This window comes from Pseudopipra pipra, chromosome 1 (genome assembly GCF_036250125.1).
Source record: "Pseudopipra pipra isolate bDixPip1 chromosome 1, bDixPip1.hap1, whole genome shotgun sequence".
NCBI lineage: Eukaryota > Metazoa > Chordata > Aves > Passeriformes > Pipridae > Pseudopipra > Pseudopipra pipra.
The window spans coordinates 111,590,110-111,613,132 of NC_087549.1; the positions used below are offsets into that span (position 1 = coordinate 111,590,110).

Consider the following 23,023-nt stretch of genomic DNA (forward strand, 5'->3'; position numbering starts at 1 on the left):
TGTTGAATCATTTCTTTAATGTACTTTATTGCAGTGCTACAAGTTGCTTGGACACAAGATATTTTCTAATCCCAACCAGTCTGCAGATTATACTAAGCAAATTGTAAATATGGCTGAAAAATTAGAAAAGCAAGAAGCTTGTTTGGCATATACAACCTTTTACTCCACTGGAGAAATTTTACTTTATTTAATCACAGCAAGACAAAATGCCTTTACTACAAGTGAGATTTAGGGCCTACTTTACTAATGTATTACTTCTTTAATGTACCTTCATTTATTCTGAAGTTCCATCATCTAAACCTGTCCATTACATTTGGTGTAACTTGTGTTCACTGAATCCTTTCTAAAAGTGCATGGACATTTTCAAGTACGACTATCTGTTAACAAAATTTGTTGTGTCCCTACAACAAAATTCCTTCATGACAGCTCCTGAGCAGCTAGAATTGCCTCATCTTCTGAAACTCTTGTGTTACAGCTCAGGCTTGAGTAATATAAACCACAAAAGGTGTTTCAGACACTTCACATTTTACTTTCTGTCTGAATGTACTTCTTTTTGTAAGAAGTAATCTTGGAAAAAACATCCTCATTCTGATTCTTGTGGAGTGCAATTGACTGAGTTTCTGATATCTCAAAACCAGTTCTTACTGCCTGTTATCAGTCAATGGTACATCTTCACTCTTCAAGCATCTGACTGCCTCTAATAAAAGATATCATCTATCCTCAACTGGGTACCAGCAGCATTGTGGCCATGGTAATACAGAGCTCAGCACCAGGTACCCACACACACCCCCCCACACACACACCCCCACACACGCACACACACACACATATATTCAGGAGCCAGGATGGGTTTTGCAGTTTGTTCCAAACTTTTCCCCACTGTGAGTACAGTGCTAATAGTAATGAAGCTAGCTTGGGCATGTTTCCTAGAGCACCTGTAATACTTTTGACTGCAATATGGACAGTCCTTTAAGTTTTTGCATGAGAATCAGAACTACTAGTTATAAGCTGAAGCTTGTACATCTAAACCATCTGATTTAGGGACAGCCTTTCATCTTTTTCACAGCTTTGCACCAGATTGTTATACATCCTGACCATGTAAGAATCAAATCCATCAGTTGATTATGGTATTTCCTAAAATAAATAAAATAGAAATGTCATGGATACTACTAAAAGCTTTTTACTGAGTGGGAAATAGTGTTTCAGTAGCCAAAGTTACCACAGGAAAGTGCAGTGTTTGGGAAGTGCTACGTTCCCACAAGCCTTTGTTATTCTGTCTGATTTATGCTATTTAATATCACTACATATAACTACTTCACATTTTAGACATGTCTACAGCTGTAATATTGAGGGCTGATCTCTAGATCAGCAGTAGCTAACCCAGGCTTCAGGGCTCCAAGTTACAACCCACGGAGTGTGAGTGAATGTCAGTCCAGATGCAATGTATTCACATTGCTGTGATGCTTTGCCTGAGCCAAACAGCTCCATCTCTCAGCTTTCTCTAGACCTGTGCATCTCAACAGGACACATAAGCTTGGGCACATTAGCTTGAACTCGTATCTGTTGGGCTGAACCTGCTGTTGGCACCTGTTTGTATAGTTGCCTTGACTTTTAAAAAGACTTCTCTGTGGTAATGGAATTCACAGTATCATCTTCAGGACTACAGGATATAAAAGTCTTGATTCAACCCTTGAAACATATGATGATAAGCAGGATTTTATACAGCAATATTAGTGCTTATTATACTAGTTTATGATACTAGAGAGAAGTTATAGAAACATTCCCTGCCATTAGGAGCTTATAATCTAAACAAAATATATTGCACAGAATACAAAAAGCAGAATCATTGTTTTCTTACTTCAGTGCATGTCTTGCTAACATACAGGATTTTAAAAAGAGCAGGGAGTTAAACAAATTATTGTAGATTAAAATTAAAGATGATGACAAGTGTGATAGCTTGAGGAGTTATTGTAAGAGTGGCTCAAAAGAATAAAATTATGGACAGGACCTGAAGCAGGACAGAGAACAGAGACATTGTAGAAAAGTTGCAGGGCAAAGGATCATTAATGACTTAGAGCTCAGAAAAATAGGAAATCAGTGTAGTGGCAGCTAAATAAGTGTATTTACTTATCTGTATTACTGAAGTTGTGGACGCTGACCAAGATGCTGTTGCACTAAGCTTTTTGCTTGATGCCTGGATGTGTGACAGAGATTATTCCAGTTTCTGCTAATTTCAGTGAGAGCTATAGTAGTGTAACTCCTTTAAAAAGCAGGCTGAAGACTTTTATTAGCTGAAGGCCAAGGTCAAATCTCATTAATAGATTTGCGTGAATAAACGCAGAAATAGTATGTCCATGTGATGGTGTGAATCTTTTTCATACAGTGATTGCAGCTTCTGCTCACTAAAAACATTTTCCTTTGTATCAACAAAATATTCGTTTATAAGAAGTAAAGAAAATATTACAGACTGCGATTTTGAAGAAAGACTTGTTAAGCAGCGAAGGGCTAAGTGGTGATAGACAATATTAAAAAAAAAAGTATAGGCAATAGCATCCCTTCACCCTACCCATTGATATAAGATTGATTAATAGTAGTAGAAAACCTAAAGATATAAATTAAAGTGATTCCATCCATCCAGTAATTCTTAACAATTACATATTACTACAGTATTTCTCACTGAAGTTGTTTAGAATTTTAGGAGCTAGGCCACAGATACCTCAGCTCTTCAAATTTATTGAATATGCTTTGGAGATTAATTGGACCAGAGCAAACTGATGGATATCAGCAACTTCAAGTATTGTTCAGTGTCTAGCTGCTCTCTCTTTTGTTTCTTTACCTCCCCTTTAAATGTCTTGATAACTGCTTCTGCGCCTGCAGCGTCCATAATGATAAAGGAGGTAGAGCAGTACAAGGTTAAAAATGGACAACAAGCCAACAGCAACATCAAATCCGATAAAAATATCTGTGAAGGACAAACAACAAAGGAAAAGGGAGTTAATGAAAGACATATATGTATATCATTTTAGATGCGGACATAACAGTCTAATTACAAATATGTACAATGGAAATATAGTATGTTTTGTTCGTATTTCTGGCAACATCACATTTTCTGACACATGCAACATAAGAACATGTACTTCAATCCTAGAAATACATAGATAGCTTCCTGCGCATGGGCAAATCCTAATTCTAGGTTTCCACAGGGTAAGAGGGAAAAAAAAAAGAATTTCATCAGGGATCAGCAAAATAATGAATATACAGAGGAAGGAGGAAATACTGTGACTATGGAAAAGTCTTCTCATTCTTCCAGGCAATAATATTTGGGTGGGAAGAGATTATCAGCTCTCAGCTGTTGGCTGAGGCAGATAGCCACTATATTTGCATGGATTAGCTGCACTCCATACAGCTGAGGTTAATTTATCCTCGATACATAGTACGTGTGCCAGAAATACAGATGCACCACTCTGTGCATTTGCAAGCCGGTTTTGCTTTGCATCTACAGAAGGTCTGATGCATCCAAGATACCCGGGACCCTTACATAGCACCCACACCCATAATTCTCTTGGACATTTTCAACAAGCAGAGCTCTAGTTTTGACCGTGGCCTTTAGGCAGCTCCTTACATGAGTATGTTCAAAATAGCACTGCCTTCACACTGGTGGGCAAGTCTACTCTTCACATTTTTAGAGAAATTTAATTTCTGTTGACCTTCCTTGTCCATAGTAAATCTGGCCCTCATTTGTTAAAGGGAAATCTGTCTACTGTGTGAAAGGTACAAAGTTTGAAACCGTTGATACAATTTCTGCCTCCATGTCTTATGTGGAAAATACAGAACTGTTACACTACCTTTCACATTGTCTTTCTTCCCACATTCTTTTGACCAATTTTCTGTTATCACAGGAGAAACTAGTTCAGCAAACTTCTCAAGTGGACAAGAAGAGGTGCATCCTGGCAAAGTGAGCAGGTAAGGATCCTTTGAAGTGTCATTCCTATAATGCATTTCGATGCTATATCGCCTGATTAACAACATTGAAAAGTTTTTTAAAAAATGTTCTTAAATAGAAGATTTCCTATTTGGAGACAGCATGTTGGAAATAGGCTCTAACATCCTACTCTAGAACCTATTCTTCAAGAATGGAGGCTTTGTGAAAGACATCTGCAAAGCCCACTTTGCTGAAGCTGGTTATATTGCTGCACAGATCACCAGTCAGCTGAAAATGTCCTTCAGAAGGCTCCTTGAATGGCAACAGCACCAGGTTCTTCTAAGCCAATTGGTTTGCCTTGGGATTTATTAAAAGTCTTGGAAATGTTCTTGCTATCATTTGAAGAATCAGGAAAATTTATTTTATCATTTACTTCTATCTGATAAGGCTTGTTTTCCTCTTCTTCCTGTTTTTCAAAGCACAAACATACATGCACATCCAGCAAATGTTTTTTTTCTTAGCTTTAGTATAACTTTGTGCCTATGGACTGCTCACTGAAGTATCCGTTTAAATCAAAATTGTATCTCCTCACAATATTTGAGAGGAAAATGATTTTGGGGAAGGGGGAAACAAATTCCAAACACTTCTTGTTCTTGCATAGATAAGAAGATACTTGCCCGTTGCTTTCTTGGTAGAGTTCAAAAAACTGGCAAGCAGCATATGGTGGCAGTTTTCCATTGAAAATATTGAGAGCAATCTGGAGAGCCCCAACTGTGGTGTCATGCTATTGGGGGAAAAAAAATCCATCCTTGAAAGCCAGTTAAGTCAACCAGCATTTATGCAGAGTAATTAGACAAGAATAGAAAGGGAGTGGAAATCAAGATAAAAGAAACACTGTATAAATTTGACCATAAAACTGTATTCAGTATATTCACCTTTGGGAAAAACATGGGTTCTACAGACAGCAGGAGACATTTTCAAAGAGTTACTGCAGTATGTGTCTTACACCATCTGGCAGTATTTTGGAGACAGGGATACTGAGGGAAAGCAAGATGTGGTCTCAGTAATAAATCTAGTTTTTCAGTGCATTTTGCTACTCCTTCCTCCAGTAGAGTTTTTTGCTCCCAGGTCAGATGAAATCAGTGTAAAGTAATATATCCTACAGCATTTCAAGTAAAGATACAAGTTCTTTTCTTTAGATAGTGCACCAGACAAATAGTTGCATGCAAATTGTTCTCGCTTCCACTTCAGAATATATTTAGTTGTTGTTCCTTCTGTTTGGATTCATACAATAAAATCTCAGTTGGCTTCTACTTTTATGAGCCAATTACCCAACCACCTGTAGTCTCTTCCTCTCCCCATTATCCCTCCTCTTTCAGGGATAGCAGGAGCAGGAGCTGAAGGACGGAAGTCCCAACACTTTGATGCATAAATGTTGTAAGCATCTTTATATACATATCTGCTAGGCCTATTTATATTATGGTCTAGCATCTATGTTTTAATTATTTTTCAGGTTCTGGAACTTTTTAGAATGATCATTTTCAAAAATAACAGTCTACTTGTACTCAAGATATTAAAGCAGAAGTGCAAAATCTGGATACATTTCTTTTTCCTTTTCAAAAAGAGTGTAGTATTGCTGGAAATCATGTAGAAAGGACAGCAAGAAAGATTTAAGGTATCAAATGGTTTCTATATGAGGAAAGATTAAATAGGGTAAGACTCCGTCTCAGAAAAGGAAAGATGGAAGAGGTGTGACAGAAAATATTAAATTCATGAGTGACCCAGAAAAAGTGAATAAAGATTGAGTTTTTCTTGTTTCTCAACATATAAATGCTAGGAAGGACCTAAATCAGTACTTTTTTACTTTAACACACAAGTCATTGTCACAGGATGTGGCAGAGGCCAAGAGTATAAATGCATTTAAAAAGTGATAATATAAGTTGATAGAAGAAAGTCTGTCAAGAGCTATTAAACATAGAGACACAGATTCTACCTCAGGCAGTCCCTAAGCCACAGATTGCCTGGAACCTTTTATCACTCTGTGCTGGCATTATTTTCACATTCATCCGTGCCTTTGGCCCTTGTTAAAGACAGAATAATGAATGAGCTAAGTGGATCTTGCTCTGACCCAAGTGGCTCTTTTAACCCTCTAAAATAAATAAAATAATAATAATTAAAAAAAAAAAAACAGCAAAACACAGAGGAGAGGTTTGGAGGTACAGCTGAAGTTCTGCAATATGCCACTACCTCTAGAGCACTTAAGGAAAAATGAACCATTAAGTCGTAGGAAAACTGAATGATAAAATGCATAGTTTTCTTTGCCAAGTATAGTTTGACTTAAACTGAGATGAGAGCCATGCTTATGCTGTGTTCTTGTACTGAGTGGTGTTCAGCTTATTAGCTGAATTAAACTGTATTATATTATTCTTTCACTTAACTTACAGGGAAACACTGATTATTCTCTTTAAGGGTCTTTTACTGGTAAAATCAAAGCAAGATTTATTAAAGATGAAAATACTCACTGCAGAGTAGACCTCCATTTTTCTTGGTTTTGAAGAATTGACAGCTTGTTTAATACTATTTAAAATAATATTCACAAGGACACCTTAAAAAGATAGGAAGAGGAAAATGAAAGTATAACATTTGCTTAGAAACAAAAAAAGTGGAAGGTTATGAGGTTCAAATATGACATCTACTCAGGCCCCATACTTATTTTTTTAGCTTACTACAATTTCATAACTAGAGAGAAGGTATTACAGAGGTAAAATAGATGATTCTTCATCGAGGTCAAGGGAAGAGACAGGATTCACAGAAAATCATCTAGAACTATCCTAAGAACTGGGGCTAATGACACTTCCAGTTCTGTTATGCTGAGATCTCCTCTCCATCCTTTTTTATCTGTTTCTAGTGTTGCAATAATGAGAACTGTGCTAGTCTCTTCCTCTCTACATTCTGAAGAAATATTTTAACTGTTTATTTCCAACAAGTTACACAGTATCGCTTCTCATTTTTTTCCAAAGCTCTTTTGTAGTCCCTCTCCGGACCAGAGACATTCTAAAGCCAAAGGGATAAGGGCAGCAGAAATTCCCTGTAGCACAATTTATATCATTCTAAGGAAAGTGGACATAACTGGTGTACATGTGAATACTAGATAAATAGTCCTGATCAGATTATGTGGTCATCTGCCAGTGGGCTTTAATGTCAGTTCAAGCCTGTAATTACTGTATGGCTGGACCCAGAGATCTATATATGCCTGGACAATGAGTCTGCTAATAATTCTTTACCTAGAGCTAGACTGCACAGTACATGTATTAGAAAGCCTAGCCCCAAATGTTCCAGCCTGCTGATATTCAAGCTCTGTTGTTTGCATTTCCTGCTCATGGACACCTGGGGATCATGTGACAAATTCCTGAATTGTTTCCTGAAGCAGTGTCAGAATATGCATAGCCTATGCACCCCTATTTTGGAGCTAAGCAGTTGTCGCAGTTCTTGCAGTATAGACATAACTGGAATCTCTCATCTTCTCTGCTGATCAGACTGTTTTGGAGCAGCTTTATATCAGTCACTCAGAGGGCTACCAGTGTGTTGCCAAGGTTTTGGCACAATATATAACCAGCACATCAAAGGAAAAAACAAAGAACTGGAAACAATTAGAATAAATGTTGGAGAAGCAGAACTTAATCTAACCTACTATAAGATGAGTAATGGTTTTACCCATGAGGGCCTGATTTTTTTCCTTTATATTTCTATAGTATTTCTTAAAATTCTAATCCCTTAAAAAATCTGGAATAACAAAAGAGAGAAGTTTTTACAACTTGTTGCAATATCTCATCCATGTAAGTGCCAGTGTTCAGCACATATTTTAATGCTTAATATGGCATCCAATCTCCATAGTTTCAAATGAAGGTTCTGTGTGAATAATTTTGCATGAGTGACAGGATGTTGCCTTTTATTATAAGCATTGTCTCCTCCTTTCTGAGAACTATGCATTTTTTTATTTACCTCCTTGTAGTCGTGATTTCTCTTCTGTTTTATAAAGCCCAAATAGTGATAATAAGGACAATTCTGCCAGTTTTTCCATCTTGTCAATTACATCTTTGGTGGCCCATACAGGGAGAGTGTAATTGTGAATACCCTAGTGATAAAGGAAAACAAAATAATGTTTATAATTCAGTGGTTTCCATCATCCTGTTGCCTAGGCTCACACTGCTAAGTTTAGACTCTCTGAGGCTGTCCTGCAGTTCTTTGCCCAGTGTGGTTTTACTCCCCAGCATGCGCTGAAACGCACTTTGTGGGAATGGAGATCAACCTGAAGTGGGTGTATAGGAAAAACAGAAGCACCTGTGTGAAGGGTATTCTTTGTAGGTATAATGTCTTCTTGCTATAGAGATATATGTTTTTGGTGGGAAATATCGCGGGCGTATATCTTGTCCTCTTCCTTTCCTCTGGGTCTTCAGGTTATACATCTCTAATTTTTTCTGCCTTTCCATACAGTCGTCCAGATACCAGTTCTGTCACTGACCAGTTACAGACAAGTGTCACTCTTCAGTCAGGTAAGAGTGACAGTGTCTTATTTCGTTTAACAGCCTCAATGTGTGGAGGATGTGTTCAAAAGGCTTCATGTGCTGCTGGTAATGACTGGGGCTGAATGGAATCCATTCTTACGATCAGTCTGATTTTTTTCACTGGTAGCAATCATCACCTCAAAAATTTTCAACTGATAGATCTTGATCTTATCTCTCATCTTCAAAACCTAAGTTTTTTATGTTTACCTGTTGATAGGTTAAGGCTGATAATTTCATTTCTCTGTTAAAAATCACAAATATATCATAGGTAGCATGCTCAAATAATTCTGTTGCATGATATTGGGAAGGAAAAAAGGGAATAATGGGAATGAATTTTGGTATCTGTTCTTCAGGATAAAACATGAAATGGAAAGAACAGTTTCTCAAGCTGTAAACCATGTTTTTGGGTTATCTGATACCAAAGTACTAAATTATAACTTATATTCAAATATATATATATATAAACAAAAACAAAAAAGCAGATCCAGAAGAGAAGGCAACTCATTCCTGTGAAAACACTTTGTCATAGTGTAATTGAAACCCAACATTAAAGTTATATTCTTCCCCAGCAATTATTGACTTATTATTACCTCACAATGTAGAGTATCATATGTATTCCAGAGCTGGAAATTATCCAGTATTTTAAGATTGTTTAGTTCAAGTCCTGTGTTAACAGCCATTGTTTGTATAAAATCCTGGGGGGAAGAGTGAAGAGTATACAACAAATATTCAATACATATGGAACATATATGCATATAGATCCATTAACGCCTGGCATCACAATAATGTTTAATTTTTCACAAGTGAAACCCCTGTAGCAGAAGATTCTGGTTGCAGTTTTCATTTTGTAACTTCTCAAGGTACTGGTCTCTGTTTCAGACGCTGTTTTTCTTGTCCCTGCTATGGATAAGTTTGGTGTGCTCTCTGTCACACTCTTCTCTCCCTCTTCTGACTGCTCCAAGAAGCTACCTCAGTCACCTCAAGCCTTCAGATATAAGGAAGAGGAAGGTACTAAGGGAAAAGGAACATGAGAAAAAAGATGAGGAGAAAATACATAAATGAAGAGAGGTGAGGCAAAAAGAAACTGGAAAGGAAAGTAGGTTTTACTTCTGCCATTGAAGGGGAGTTGAATATCTAATAGTTCTGAATATCTAATAGTTTGACAACAATTCCCATAGGGATTCTTTTTATGTGCTACCACAGAAGAATAAAGGGATATCTTAATATCCCTTATTTCCATGTTACCCGTTCATACTGTTAGCTGAGATAGAGGATAGTTATGAATCATAGTTCACCACCCATTGCAGGTGAGTGAGGCTGACCAGAGTAGATGAGGGAGACTGACCAGAGTAGCTGAGCTAGGGGAAAGTTACAAATAAACCAAAAGAAGAAAAATACTGGGTTTAGCCCAAGCAGTAAGCCTGAAGTGACTTCGAGTGTAGTCAGGGTATGAAGACCTGAGACCCCTGCTTTATTTGTGCAGTCAAACCATTAGAAAGTGCAATGGTAGGCAAACAAGAGAGCAGCAGTAACCACGATCTAGAGCAATTATTATCCACACGAACATGGTTGCTTGAGGCAAGTATACCATCCATGTACCTATATCCTGCTGCAGCACTGGAATGGAAAACTTTGAATCTCTGACTGTGAAGATTTGTGTCAGGGCCAAAACAGAAGAATGTTTTGCGATGGATCCAAAATGCATGCAGAGAAATTTACATAAATCAGAGTGTTCTCCTGGTTAGGCTTGCTTTAGTTCTCTGCTGTAGTGCCAACTTCAGAAAGTCAGAGCAGGAAAGCATAAACCTTTCCAAGTTTCAGATTTCTCAGATGTTTTAGAATTAGTTTTGTGCTACCCTGTAAAATTAGAAATTGCTGCATCCAGAAATTTCTCTTCCTTACAGATAATTGAATTCTAAGTAGTCTCAGAAAATTAATATTAAATTCACATTTTAAAAGATTAATGTAGAAAAGTGGGAGAAATATATAACGTATCAAACATACTTTTTGATCCTATTGGCCTAAATTTCTGATTGTAAGAAAACAATGCAATTCCATAATTTCTGAATCTTATTTACTTTCCTTCTTCTCATTTACTTTTTATTTCCTTCTTATTTTCTTTTTATTTTGTCTTACCATGTATGGTTGTATTCTATTTTGAAATTCACTGGATGTTTGTGTTTCATTCTGAAGTTTATCAAAAAGGGGACAGTCAGGCAGAGGAAAGTTCAGCCTCTGAAACCAGAAAAGTAAAAGTTAGAATAGTTCTAAAATTATCAACACCCCTCTGTTTTTTTTCTGTTGCTGAGATTGACGATGTAATATTTGTTAGACAGATCCATGGCTGTGCAACAGTTACTCCTTAATTGTTTGCTTGGCTACCTTATTCATGAAGTTGGTTAACATAGGCAATGGACTGTGGTAGTTTGGCTTTTCAGTGGCTACTTCTTTGGATAGCTTGATTTCCGTCAGTTGAGTTTATTTTGGCAAAAAGCAATTACGTGTGTCTAGCAAGAGATTGGATCAGGGTGCATGATCAGGCTACCATTTCCTCCTTAATTTCTGAATCCCCCCAGATGCAACTTGACTCCACCTGGTCCTGGAACCTGAACTGCTTTTGCATCTACACATCCTGCTCTCATCTCTGGAGATAAGTGGATCATGGTAAGCATTTTAAGTACCACTTAGTGGACAGAACTCCAAACAAGGGTGACAAATAAATTGTACTCCTGAAATCTCAAAAAACTATGAGCCTAATGGCTCTATTCTTATTTAGGGATACGGTTCACTTTTAATAACTCCAAGTGTATGCATTACAGGGTTACCTAATAGTACATATTTGATTTGAACCACGTCTAAATACATGCATTCTTCAAACACTGTGCTCTGGCCAATATGGTTTATACCAATTACAGAAAGACAAATGATACCTGATCCAGCATAAAGTGTCAGTAAAAAGTCATGATGAGCAAAACAAGCCTGTACTGGTTCAGCACTTCATGTCACATCATTAGAGCATTTTTGACCCAGCACTAATATTAGCCTATAACCATACAAATCATGTCAAGGAACTGACTTAATATACAGTGGAGAAAATAACTTCTATATCTATGGCTTATGTATGTGCAAGGGTGTTTACTCTGTCTTGGGGTGAACATTAACAGACTGCACATCTCTTTTCTCTTTGGTTAATCAATGTGAAGTTTGCAGTAGCCACCGACTCTAGCCCATTTTCACTTGGGCATATTTCCAAGAGTACAATTTTTCTGTAACACTAGCACACTAGAGGATGAAGGCTCAAAGTTGCAATATGAATCTGGGGAATGTTGTTTAATTACACAATAACAAATGTTTCTCTTGCGGCATGGCTTAATTATCCCTCTCTAGGTGTTATTAATTAAGCCACTCCCTTTGACTTCATTAAGCATTACTCAGTACTGTTGCCTGTCAAGTCTTGATAGATCTCAGTGGGTTTAAAATAAACTGTGATTACCTTTTTTTTACAAGACTGTACTTGGCCTCAATTTCCCACTTTGTGTTGCTTGGGGCTTGAAAATGCCTTCAAACATCTGCTTGGTTTAACAAGGGAACAATGTTTTTTCCAGGTGATTTGCATATATAACAGGAATTTTGAGTTGCTGCAGAGGTGTGATTCAGTGAAACATCAATACCCACTCGGAGCAGCCGCACAAACAGTGAGGTACTAGAGACTCCTACAAATGAGCTTGCCTTCTTCAAACGGGTCATTACATTGCATTGTGATTCCCCTAAGGGCTTTGAGGTATTGTTTGGGCAAAGCCCTGACCACTTTGATGCTTTTCTGGTCTTCTGGTGAAAGAACTTCCCCTGGTGTCCCGCATTTAAATGGCAGTGACAGCATTCTTTTCTGTTGAGGAACAGGGCTAAATTTCTAGCTGAATCACATTGTGCCTAATCCGGTTTGTGGAAACCCTTTCACTCTGTACCTGCTTCCAAGCATGGTCTCAAAGAATGCAAGAATACCAAAGGGAGTCAGGTGTGGCCACCTCCTGATGACAGAGTCTATTCTCTGATGTTGGTGACAGGCAGTTATTTAATAGGGGATTTGTATAAATTTCCTTAAAGTCAAATTCTGTCCTCAAAGGCAGAAGAAAGTTAGGCTTTCTGTCATTACATTCAATAGCTTTTCATCCTTGTTGGACACACTGTTCCTTACACAGTCCTTGTCACAAGAACAAGTAAAATTAAAATGTAAACATGAGTCAGCCAGAGAGAGCTATGTAAAGTAAAACTTCTATAGGACCTATTATTCAGGTGGATCTGCTCTTATGATATACAAAAGAAGTGCTAGGATTTCATTAAACGTTTCTATAGTACTGAGCATAAAAGGACCCTTCTCTTTAATTAGAGTGCCTAAGTGCTGCTAGAATAGGAAGGTATAATTGTGAGGTCATTACAGTGGCTGGATAAAATTCAATTCCTTGAATAAACTATGAAACAAACTTGCCAAAGAGAGGATTGGTGCTTAGAAAAGCATTTGTTTCCTGGAAAGGTTTAGGGCATCTAGCATACTGTCCGAAAGTGTTCTGGTCAAGAGAAATGTGCTTTGAAGAAAATGGTAGTGTGTATGACAGTTGAGGTATTCTGCAACTACAGAAGGAGGATTTTCATGTAGCTATTACAATTGACCTATGATATACTTGTCAGCCAGTAGCTGCATTTGATATTTTCTACTAGATTGAACTCAAAAAGCATAGAAAATATTTTTTGCTATTTCCATTTTTTCTCTTTTTTGCTTCTGTGAAAGTTTAAGACATTATAGGAAGCATCTAGCCAGTACTCACCCGCTCTGTTGATTTTTGAAAAATATGAACTGGAATGGGTTGCCAGAGAAGCTCAGGGTTCCAAATTTGGCTGCTAGTTGGTGGAAAGAGGCCAGAAAGGTACGACTGGGCACTCATAATGGTGCGATCATAATCTGTACTTTGGATGTAAAACTGAAGATAGAATGGCAAAGAGTTAAAGATAAAATAGAAGCTATAAAAATAATAGGGAAATTTTACCCAACTCATGAATCCTGGCTTCTTGTTTTCAGTGTTATGTTTTTGCATATAGTCAAAACAGTGAAACCATAACTCAGCTTTCTGGGGCCTTACTTCAGTTTCATAAATGGAATCGCCAAGCCATCTTTTAATTTGGAATCTAACCCTCAGATTGAACTGAGAGAATAAGAAAGCATGATTTAAAAGAAGGAAGCTCTCCATCTTTTGATATTCAGAAGAACATTGATACATATGGACATGGTGCTCAGGGACATAGTTTAGTGGTGAACTTAGCAGTGTTAGGTTAACAGTTGGACTTGATAATCATAAAGGTCTTTTCCCACCTAAGTGATTCTATAATCTATCAGCTATACCTCAGGAATGTTAAGGCACTTAAAATCATAAACTTCTCTTGGAAGCTTGGCAAAGTTATAGTCTTTCATACCTTCCCATCAATGCTTCCCTAATATATAGACCAAAATGGTAGTGGTATCTTCCCCGCAATGGATCTGTACTGTATGATAAGCACATCCAAAGAACTGTTAGACCTCTGTTTTACAGGATGAAGTATGTGAGCATGGCCCATTGCATGACTGAATAGGCATTCATTTTTCAACAGGGTAGAACAATTTGGAGTCACTGTATAAATTCCCAATTCGTTTGGTGGTGTGGAGCTGTTCAATTCAGGAAAATTTGGCTGTGAGAGACCCAAACTTAATGTAGGAGCTGAAAGTTAGATTTTAGTCTGTGTTTAAACCTTGACATAAAAGTCTGACTTCCAAAAATGTTCTTCTATTACCTTAATTTTTCCATTAATAAAATGAGTATGATGATGTGCTTTTATAAATCCATAGTTCTGCTATGCCAGAGAAATGTGCTCCAGACAGTTCTGCTATATACCTCTTGCCGGTTGTATGTGCTGTTCAAGAAGGTGGAATATCGTTTCCGCATGTACTGTCCGAGTTCAAACAGCTGCTGCATTCCAGTCTGCGAGGCAAGCATACAGGTGACTATTAGATTAAGGTGACTGGAGAATCTTAATGTAGAAGTTTCTTTTCTGTTTTCTTTTTTATGTGTGTGTGCGCCTTCCGTTTTTAAGTAATCATTAAGCGTATAATGTACGGTTGCTGTGGTTTAACCCCAGCTGGCAACTAAGCACCAGTCAGCTGCTCATTCACTCCCCCATGGTGAAATAAGGGAGAGAATCAGGAGAGTAAAAGTAAGAAAACACAAGGGTTGAAGTAAAAATGTTTTACATGCAAAGCAAAAGCCACACATGCAAGCAAAGCAAAACAAGGAATTTATTGACCGCTTGCCGTGGACCGACAGCTCTTCAGCCTCCAGGAAAGTGACTTGGGAAGACAAACACCATAAGACTGAATGTTTACTCCCATTCCTTCTTCTTCCCCCAGCTTTATATGCTGAGCATGGCACCATATGGTACAGAATATCCCTTTGGTCGGGGGGGCAGCTGTCCTGTCTGTGTACCCTCCCAACTTCTCATGCACCCCCAGCCAAACTCACTGTGAGGGTGGTACAAGCAGAAAAGGCTTTGACTCTGTGTAAGCCCTGCTCAGCAGTAACAAAAACATCCCTGTGTTATCAGCACTGTTTTCAGCACAAATCCAAAACAGAGCCCCATACTAGCTACTGTGAGGAAAATTAACTCTCTTCAGGCAAAACCAGCACAACTGTGTATGTTGTAGATGATCTAGCATTTTTAACAGAAATACTCATTTATATCTGTGAAAAAATTATGTGTTCTGAACTGCTAAGACTGCAGCATCTGCTACAGAAAGGTGCTGCACCTGATTCCATACAAATACAATTTCCACAGTGCTGTAAGTCTGTAGATGCTGAGTGATAATGTGTGTCACTTAGTGACAGCTGAGAGAGGATGACTGACAACCTAGTATTCATCATTGTCATTGCTCTGATGTTTGATCAACATGATAAATTTGTGGCTTACACTTCATGCTTGAAGGAACGTTCTTCCTTCTTTATCTTGGTGTGCCTGCCGTTGTCTTAGATTGCACACTGTCTTTTCTGTTATTCATTTCTAAAACCTGAGATGAACTTTTTAATTTTTAGCTGTCAGAGAAGCACATTCTTTCTACTGTTAATAAAAAGGAAATAAAATACCAAAAATCTCTGAAAAAAGTCTATGCCAAGCAGAAACTTATTTCCTCTTACTACATAAGCTATGTACCTGAGGATAGTAATGTGCTGAGTGTCTTAATTTTACAAATCTTTCAAGTCTCCCTTCAAACATTAAATGCTGACCTGTCTCTGTTTCATGCTTCTGCATCATGACAAAGTGTTATTAGGAAATGCATTGGCCTCTCTTTGCTCCAGAACTTCATATGTCAAATACAGTTAAAGAGATAAGGCTCGATGTTGAAATGCCAGAGCAAGAAGTAGGTTCAGTGCATCCTAGTGAAACTCTGGACTGCAAGAAGCCTTTTTAGAAGACATACTGTCCCCAGAAGCAACCTTAGGTCCTGCAAGCCTTCCCTTATTTTGTGAGGTAGTGGTTTTCAGTCCAATGCTGAGATGTGGACTCATCACTTGACCTGATGCGCTGGTGTCATTCTCTTACCCTCTCATAGGACCTGGTGCTTAATGGTCACTAGAACTTCATCAGTGTTGAGAGTACAACATAAAATGGCAGTTAAACTTGCCATTAACTTGAATGCAGGCACACTGTCAAAAAGCTCTTGCTTTTAGGAAGGTAGTTGTAAAGCTATGATGAACAAGATTTCAGTTTAACAGCAGCTGGATGAATAACATTGCAAAAATGTTTATGAATTATGGGGTATCGCTAATACCAACTATCACCACTTGGGATTTGCTAATGTTTTTGAGATGCATTAAAAAAATCTTCCCACTTCCTATTTTATTAGCATATATAAATTCTTCTAAGAAAGCCGACATACCTTGGTGAGTTGTCCAAATCCCTGGGGCCATTCGCTTTCTTTGTGTAGATCAGTTGGAAAGTTTACAATTGGTGTTCGGTCACCATGTCGGAAAACCTAACAGTATTAGCAATAGAAAACCCCTTAGTTTAATGCTATTAACATTCCTTTCTTATCTAACTAGAAGTAAAGCATATATTATACTTCCAGTACCATTTTTCAAATGAAAATATTAGAGAGTCTGCAGAAACCTAGTCAAGTAGGATTGGAGTACATTCTTTACATTCAAAAATATGTATAATTATATAGAAATTAAGTGGGCAGAAGCCCAATGATTCTTCCTCCTAGAACATAAAATTAATCACCAAAGATGTTGGTGCTGGGATTACATTCATAGCTAGGTATCTAGACAGGAAATCTGAAAGGAAATGCTGGAACACACATTCAGAGGGCTCCAGACAACCTTCCAGAATGCTGACCCAACTATTGCAAAAGTTACCTTTGCTTGTCAATGTTCCCATAACCAAACTCATTCCCAACTTAGCAGAATAAAATGACAATGTAGAATCATGGTATATTTGTTCATAAAAGGACATTTATTCCCTAGTACCTCAGTGGTATATAACTTTTTCATAATTATTACTCTCTGCTGCCTCATTAAGCCACATCATTCTTGCCCAAACATCAGAGACGGTTGTATGGGCTAGTTAGTTTGCCACTCCCACTGGGAGGTGTTTCATGTTTATATTTTTTAAAGTAAACACCAGCAGTGTGGCTTAATGTTTTAATTACAGCATACCCCCTTTCCATCAGCCTTCTGTACTGAAGCGCACAAACCTGTGCCAGAGCAGGTACTTCAAAGATGGAAAATACTGTCCATTTAAGGCAAATATAATTGGATTTCTCTCTCTGTTCATTTTCTACAGTAGACAGCAAAGTTTGCTGAACCTGAAATGAATATTTTGCAGCAAACCAAGCAGTGTTTTTCATTATCATCAACAACATGTTGGTCAACATGAAATTGCATAGTTTCAGGAAAAAAGCCCCATGCCTTTTTTTTTTTTCCTGAGTTCAAGAACAGGAAAATAGTCCATAAAATATTTTTTTCTTTTCAGGTTTTTTTTTTTTTCCTTCTTCATGCAATTTTAAATTTTCTGTATATCTCTCTTCTTATTAATTTGGAATCTCAATTGATTAGTTATAACCATTTCTCGGTGCACCTCTATTGAAGAGGAGAATAAGTGAAGAACTACATTGTCTGGTGACTGATTCAATTGCATGCAAGAAAAACAAGTGAGAAGGACTTTTGTGCCCCTGATTATTTCCTTGGTGTTTTGACATGCTGATATACACTGGTGTGAGATAGGATTCATTAGTTTCTCTGGACAAGCTGGTACCTCTGTAAGGAATGAAGGTTAAATTCCCAATTTCAATGTAGCTGCATCCTCTTGTTAAATTATCCAACTTCACGGAAAAGTATTTTTAGGGGTAACTGACAGTTGCTCAAACTGACTGACATGTTAAATGACTATTTTTTTAGGCAATATTTAAAAATGGATCAACACTTGGCCAATAAATATGCCCTTTTTACTAGTGAAAAGTTACTGAAAATGTGTTAGATTTTAAATACTGCTTTGTGATATTTATACTTCATGTGTGACATAACCCTCAGCATGTATTTTACTGTCACAACAGTCAACCCCTAAAAACTTTCAATAAGCCAGAACAGAGAAGCATTTTACCTGAACAGAGACTAGCATGCAAAAGGGATCAAGATCAAAAGATATTCAAATATATTGGGGAGCAGGAGATGTAATGAAAATTATTTTCTTTCTTTGTAACCTTAGGAAATTGAAGCAGTGAAGGGTCTGCTCTTCCAAAAAGCAGCACAGCTTCTTTTAGTTCACATAAAATAGGAGTGAGTTCAGTTCCTTGTTTATATTTCTTCACCTTAATTTCACAGTGACATATGAATATGACATGAACACTAAGTTGGAAGTATCAAGGGGGAAACAAATACTTCTAAGAGCAAAAGCCTGTTTTTAGGAATTGAAGGATGAAACTTCTCAGGCTACTAATTTTTGTTTGTGCTCAAACCTCCTTCTTGCTTGCTACTTTTGAAAATGACCTTGCTTCAGCTGCAGTTGCAAATGAACCAATGACCTTATGAACAAATACTTAACCTAAAAGACTAACTTATTCACTCATTGCTACCTTTTAGGAGACTTTTTTTTAAATTTAAAACTCTAATAGGAGCTTGTATATTGGAAGTTTATGTTTTTCATTAGAAGACCTCATAGTGTTAGGAAAAAAAAGTGCATCCTTACAAATCTTGTCTTGCTCATCAATATGTACTTCTCAACACTTATAATTTCAACTTTGTTAAAAAGGAGTTGATGCTTTAAATTAATCTAAAAATAGGTGTGCTGCAGCATTTATTACTCCCAGCCTCCAGATTACATTCCTGACTTTTCAGAAGACACAGAACATGGCAGAATGAGGGAAAAGGAGAAAGGAGGCATCATAAAAGGTGAAAAGACATTAGAAATCAAGAAGGAAGGGAGGGCAAGGAGAATATACACAAAAATATACACAAGAATATACACAAGGAGAAAATACACAAGCAGACCTGTTTGGGATATTCATTTCAGCAGTCCTTTCTGAAGCACTTTACCTCAGTTCTCAAAAGCAAGAGGTGCACAGTTATCCAATACCTCTCTTTCAACTCTGATACTGCTTGAACCTGATTTGGTGTCTGGGTTCACCCAGTCACTCTTTGCAACTTTAGGAGGGTGATCAGATCAAAATGGTCACATGACTGAGACTTTGGCCAGCATTTGCTTCCATTGTTGCCAGGTGAAAAATCATGTTGGAGAAAAACTGTTGCAGAGGAAAGGGTGAGCTGAGAATACGGCATATATAGTATACATAACATATTCATTCAGAAATGCCATGAATTACAGTGAATTATCTGTCTCTGAGTAATAGTGAGCTTCTTACAGACAATTTTATTGACAGACTCAGCTTCAAACAAAAAGATTTCTTACTTTGAAGCCAGCAATAGGAATGAAGACACAAGAGTGAAGTGGAAATATCATGCTGTCAGTTCAGGGAAATGGTAGATGCAGAAATACTGAGCATGTTTAGTCAAGGTTTCAAATGGCTTGGCTTGATTAGACAAATCATACTCAGAGATAAGATGCTCAGTAAACACTTTCTATCCTGAATTACAAGAAGAAAGATGAAATCACAGTACCTCAGAAGCCACACCTCTTTGCATGCATGACAGGTGAAATGAGTGCGTGTGTGGAGACAGAAGTTACAAGTCAGGACTTCTTTATGCAGAGGCAATAAAACAGTATTTTGTTTCTACTTGGGTACTTGATTGTCCTACATATTTCCTATTTTCTTCTGTCTAGTTTAAATTCAGTTCACAAGAGTTATGGTGAAGGCTAATGATTACATGTGAAAAAGAAAATTTAAAAAGCATTTTGATACATTGGCTTGAATTAGAGCTTTTCAGACAAAAGGACTTGTGGCCAATAAACAAAATGCACAGAATCAGCATAAAGTCAGAAATTGTGAGGAGAGAGTGAGACATCCTCCCAGGCACAGCTCAATTCTACAAGTGAACAAAAAGGCACATTTATCTGGTTTTTTTTCTCCCATGCATATGTATTTTATATTGTGCAGCTCTGCTAAGAAAGTTTTAAAAAGTCATTATGACGATTTTCATAGTGCGGTAATACTGTCTGGTGAAAACATAGTGACTCACAGAGTACAGCTGGAGAATGGCTATTGAATTATCTCAGAAAGATGCCTTTTAGACTTACCTTGACAGTAGCCATACCCTCGTTATATCCCATTATACAAGCGATATGTTCTGGGCCAATTCCTATCCTATTTATTTATGCTAGCAATTCTGCTCCCATGAAAATTCAGTGAGTTCAGAAGATAAAATTCAATTGAGCACACATAAGCCATGCTTTGAGAAAAAAGATGCACTTTGTGATAAGATTCAACCTATTGTAACTTTTTAGGTGGTTGGTCAGCCTAAGCAAATGTATCAGGGATAAAAGGAAGACAGTTTAAATGAAATTTACCTACTATTTTATTATTAATTGTGATAAGCTACTCTAGAAATAAACAGGTGTTTTGGTAAGTGGCTTCATAGTTATGGTAAGCAGATGATCTTGGAAAGGAAGTCTGTATCTCCATAATGGTGAACATTTCCTGTAAGTCTTTCTGCAAAACCATTCATCGTTAAAACACAGTAACAGCTGCAATTCAATAGAAGTCTCTTTCCCTTCAAGGAGTTAATTCTCCAAGGCTTACTGTCTGCCTGTTTTCATCTGTGTGTCCAGTTCTCCTTGTTATCATTGAAACAACATTTAAATATATTGCTATATACAGAATGTTACTGGAATTAACATTGAGTCCCTGCTGTGTCAGCAGGAGTAGGACTGGTTTTTCCTGTGCACTCTGGCCTCCCTCCAAGTTATGCATCTATAGTGCAGCCAGTAGATAATAAGACATGAAATACTTTATCTAGAGCCAGATGATATGTTTTGGACGCAGCACTTCTACCTGTTACCTGTACGTACACATAATGTCTCAAATAGAGAAAGGTGGAAGGAGAAGATCTTCAATTTCCTATTTATAAATGCAAATTCCAATCCCCTCAACTTTGTATAGAAAATATCACCTTAGACTATTCTATTTAACTATTCTTTATCAATGTACCTCTTATTAAAAAAAAAAAAAAGAAAAAACTATGAAAAGGACTATGGTTCAACCTTCATAATTCAAAGTATTACATTGAATTAATCTCTCTTCATCCTGAGATATTGGGGAAAGGGACATTGAAGTATTGTCTAGTTACTTTAAAATAAGAAATGGCCCAGCAAAAGAATTATTACAGTACATTTTCAGCCTAACTGCAGTTAATGCAATGTGTCTCAGATCTCTACATAAAAATGCCTATTTCTGTTTCTCAGTATACTGCTGTGACAATTCAGTTGTTGTGAAATGGAAAATACTTTTTTTTATGGTAATTTCTATAACATCATAAGGTTCAGCTTCCAAGCACAGAATAGGTAGGCCATAATCACCAGCTCTTGGATTATGAATTGGAATGTTAGCTAAATTAAGGAAGAGTAGGCAAACATAGACTTTGCATCTCTTAACTCCTATTCACTAGGCATCTACCACAAAGCTAACTTGTTCAGATATCTTGAAATAATAACTAGAGGTTAGGAGATGAAAATTTTTATAACTAGAGGCATTTTTATCCATCTTTAGTTAAGGTCTTTAAACTCAGTAAGCAAAAGGGCAGTAGTAGTTATTTTTAAGTTAGAAGATAGGCATAGCAGCTGCCCACCTTGTCTGATTCGACAGACATGTCAAATTCCCTGTATTCCCCACAACAAAATAGAGAACAAAACTACTTACTACAACCACAAACTTCAGTTGTCGTTCTGCAGTAGTCTGTTGAAGCAGAATGAGGATAAGATGAAAAGAAAAACACAGGATCCTGGACAGGTTGGGAACCTGTATCATCACACCCATCCTGGCAGAGGAGGAAAAAAGGCTTTGTAGCTCCAGCAGCTGCTCAGACTGAACAGCTGAGATGTCAGGCTGTACTTTCAAAAGGGGTGGAACTGCCGCTGGTGCATTTCAAATGCAAGAGGAATGTTGTGTGACTACGCAACAAATTGCATTGCCCTTTGTTTTCAAATTACTGTTTACATTCTTCTTAAATCATAATTCAGTTCCTTTCTTTCTCTGATATTTTTCTCTTTTGGAGTGTAAAGACGAGGTTAAAATACAAAGGAGTTGCTAAGCATTCCTAATGTTTCAACCTACCTGTTCTGATTCCACTTCTCAGGGTTTGGAATTTTTCCAAACTACAGCGTGGTCACGAGGATGAACTCAGAACCAAGAGCCAGGCAATACTCTTTTCTCTTTGCTGCTCAGCTAGTTCACTTTTTGGCTTCCCTCCCCTTCTTTTTTCTTCCCTCTTCTATATTATTACTGTGAAATCAGAATAATTATTTCAGACAGCGTTTCATGTAGGTTAAAATTGCCAGTGTCTTAGATAAAATAGTTGAAATCTTGCAACAAGTATGCTCTTTAAGCTCCTTGCTGGGCAGTTATTTGCTCTTCAATTTGTGTATGTTGCTTTTCTTTTCCCTCGGACTATTTCTGTACTTCCCCTTTTGTAACTGCTTATATCAAGACTTTTTCAGCCTCAGATTTCTAAGACATTTCTTGTGAAGAAGCCCTGGAGCTCACATTTTTATTATTACTGATTAAGAACACTCTTTCTGTCAGTAGCTCACCGCCTTTGAGAAGATTGCTCAGCTTGCCTCTGCTGACTTCTTCTCTATAAAATAAGAATAACGATACTTGTAGACTTGATTTCATAAGGATTTTCTGAGTAAATTGATTAGTTTGCAGAGACCTATAAATAGAATTCTTTAAATGTTAAAACTTTAGGTCCTTAGTGTATTGTCATTCCACTCCTGTCATACTCAAACCTGTCTCAGGGCTTCCTGTTGAGCTCTCTGCAGCAGTATTCTCTACAGAAGGTTTTTACCA

The 23,023-nt window shown here is 37.4% G+C and overlaps 1 protein-coding gene and 1 long non-coding RNA gene across 2 annotated transcripts in view; one reads left to right on the forward strand and one right to left on the reverse strand.

Moving 5' to 3' along the window:
* On the reverse strand, positions 1 to 22,201 carry LOC135422405 (prostatic acid phosphatase-like). The gene is made up of 11 exons (XM_064671519.1): positions 21,875 to 22,201; positions 16,445 to 16,540; positions 14,409 to 14,495; positions 13,311 to 13,463; positions 10,624 to 10,722; positions 9,078 to 9,182; positions 7,925 to 8,057; positions 6,445 to 6,527; positions 4,600 to 4,706; positions 3,846 to 4,015; positions 1 to 2,962 (listed from the first exon to the last, which is right to left on the reverse strand). The coding sequence occupies exons 1-11, from the start codon at positions 21,989 to 21,991 to the stop codon at positions 2,844 to 2,846; spliced, it is 1,269 nt and encodes a 422-aa protein (XP_064527589.1). The 5' UTR covers positions 21,992 to 22,201; the 3' UTR covers positions 1 to 2,843.
* The window catches only part of LOC135422438 (uncharacterized), a 27,801-nt gene continuing 8,307 nt past the window's right edge, over positions 3,530 to 23,023 (forward strand). Inside the window, exons 1-5 of the long non-coding RNA XR_010434480.1 lie at positions 3,530 to 3,963; positions 8,417 to 8,475; positions 11,064 to 11,151; positions 12,093 to 12,187; positions 14,363 to 14,514. This is a non-coding gene — a long non-coding RNA (uncharacterized LOC135422438). The remainder of the gene's footprint in view (positions 3,964 to 8,416; positions 8,476 to 11,063; positions 11,152 to 12,092; positions 12,188 to 14,362; positions 14,515 to 23,023) is intronic.